The sequence below is a fragment of the Eimeria mitis genome, genomic scaffold (assembly GCF_000499745.2).
Source record: "Eimeria mitis Houghton genomic scaffold, Emh_scaff548, whole genome shotgun sequence".
Taxonomy (NCBI): domain Eukaryota; phylum Apicomplexa; class Conoidasida; order Eucoccidiorida; family Eimeriidae; genus Eimeria; species Eimeria mitis.
The window spans coordinates 17,786-18,854 of record NW_013573751.1 but is presented as its reverse complement, the minus strand read 5'-3'; the positions used below and the strand labels follow the sequence as shown (position 1 = coordinate 18,854).

At 47.5% G+C, this 1,069-nt stretch overlaps 1 protein-coding gene across 1 annotated transcript in view; it reads left to right on the top strand.

The window, feature by feature from the left end:
* Positions 1–75: 75 nt before the first annotated feature.
* Positions 76–1,069, top strand: part of EMH_0015940 (uncharacterized protein) — a gene marked incomplete at both ends in the record, with an annotated part of 3,508 nt that continues 2,514 nt past the window's right edge. Inside the window, one exon of the mRNA XM_013500507.1 lies at positions 76–270. Within this exon, the coding sequence (XP_013355961.1) occupies positions 76–270 (195 nt within the window). The remainder of the gene's footprint in view (positions 271–1,069) is intronic.

Genomic DNA, 1,069 nt, shown 5'->3' with positions numbered 1-1,069 from the left:
GTTTACGAGGGTTTAGGGTTTAGGGTTTAGGGTTTGTTGTGTATATATCTCAGACTCTTCGTCGTTATTTGCCTGATGAGGGTTTGGATGAGCCAGCAGCAGCAGCAGCAGCAGCAGCAGCAGCAGCAGGAGGGGATTCGGACCCATCCTCCTCTGCAGCAGGAGCAGGAGCAGCAGCAGCAGCAGCAGCAGCAGCAGCAGCAGCAGCAGCAGCAGCAGCAAAAGAGCCACATGTATTTGCTTCGAGCAGCGCAGCATACAGAGATTTGTGTATAAACAAACAATCACAAACAATATTAATAAGCGGAGAATCAGGCGCAGGAAAAACAGAAACCACCAAATTTGTTATGAAATATTTAGCATGTGCTGGCAGCGATGATCTCAACAAAAGGTCACAGGTATCGAGGGTTTACGAGGGTTTAGGGTTTACGAGGGTTTAGGGTTTACGAGGGTTTAGGGTTTTAGAGGGTTTAGGGTTTTCTAGGGTTTATAGAAACAGAAACCACCAAATTTGTTATGAAATATTTAGCATGTGCTGGCAGCGATGATCTCAACAAAAGGTCACAGGTATCAAGGGTTTACGAGGGTTTAGGGTTTACGAGGGTTTAGGGTTTACGAGGGTTTAGGGTTTACGAGGGTTTAGGGTTTACGAGGGTTTAGGGTTTTCTAGGGTTTATAGAAACAGAAACCACCAAATTTGTTATGAAATATTTAGCATGTGCTGGCAGCGATGATCTCAACAAAAGGTCACAGGTACCGAGGGTTTAGGGTTTATGAAGGTTTAGGGTTTACGAGGGTTTAGGGTTTTAGAGGGTTTAGGGTTTTAGAGGGTTTAGGGTTTAGGGAGAAGGGAGAGTGGGACTGCTTTCGCTGCTGCTGCTGCTGCTGCTGCTGCTGCTGCTGCTGCTTTTGCTCTCGCTGCTCTCACAGTTGCTGCTGCTCTTCCTGTTGCTGCTGCTGCTGCTGCTGCTGCTGCTGCTGCTGGTTGAATTGCTTATATATTTCCCTGCATGTGCTGCTGTGTTTGCTGCTGCTCCTCCTCCTCATCCTCCTCCTTCTCCTGCTGCTT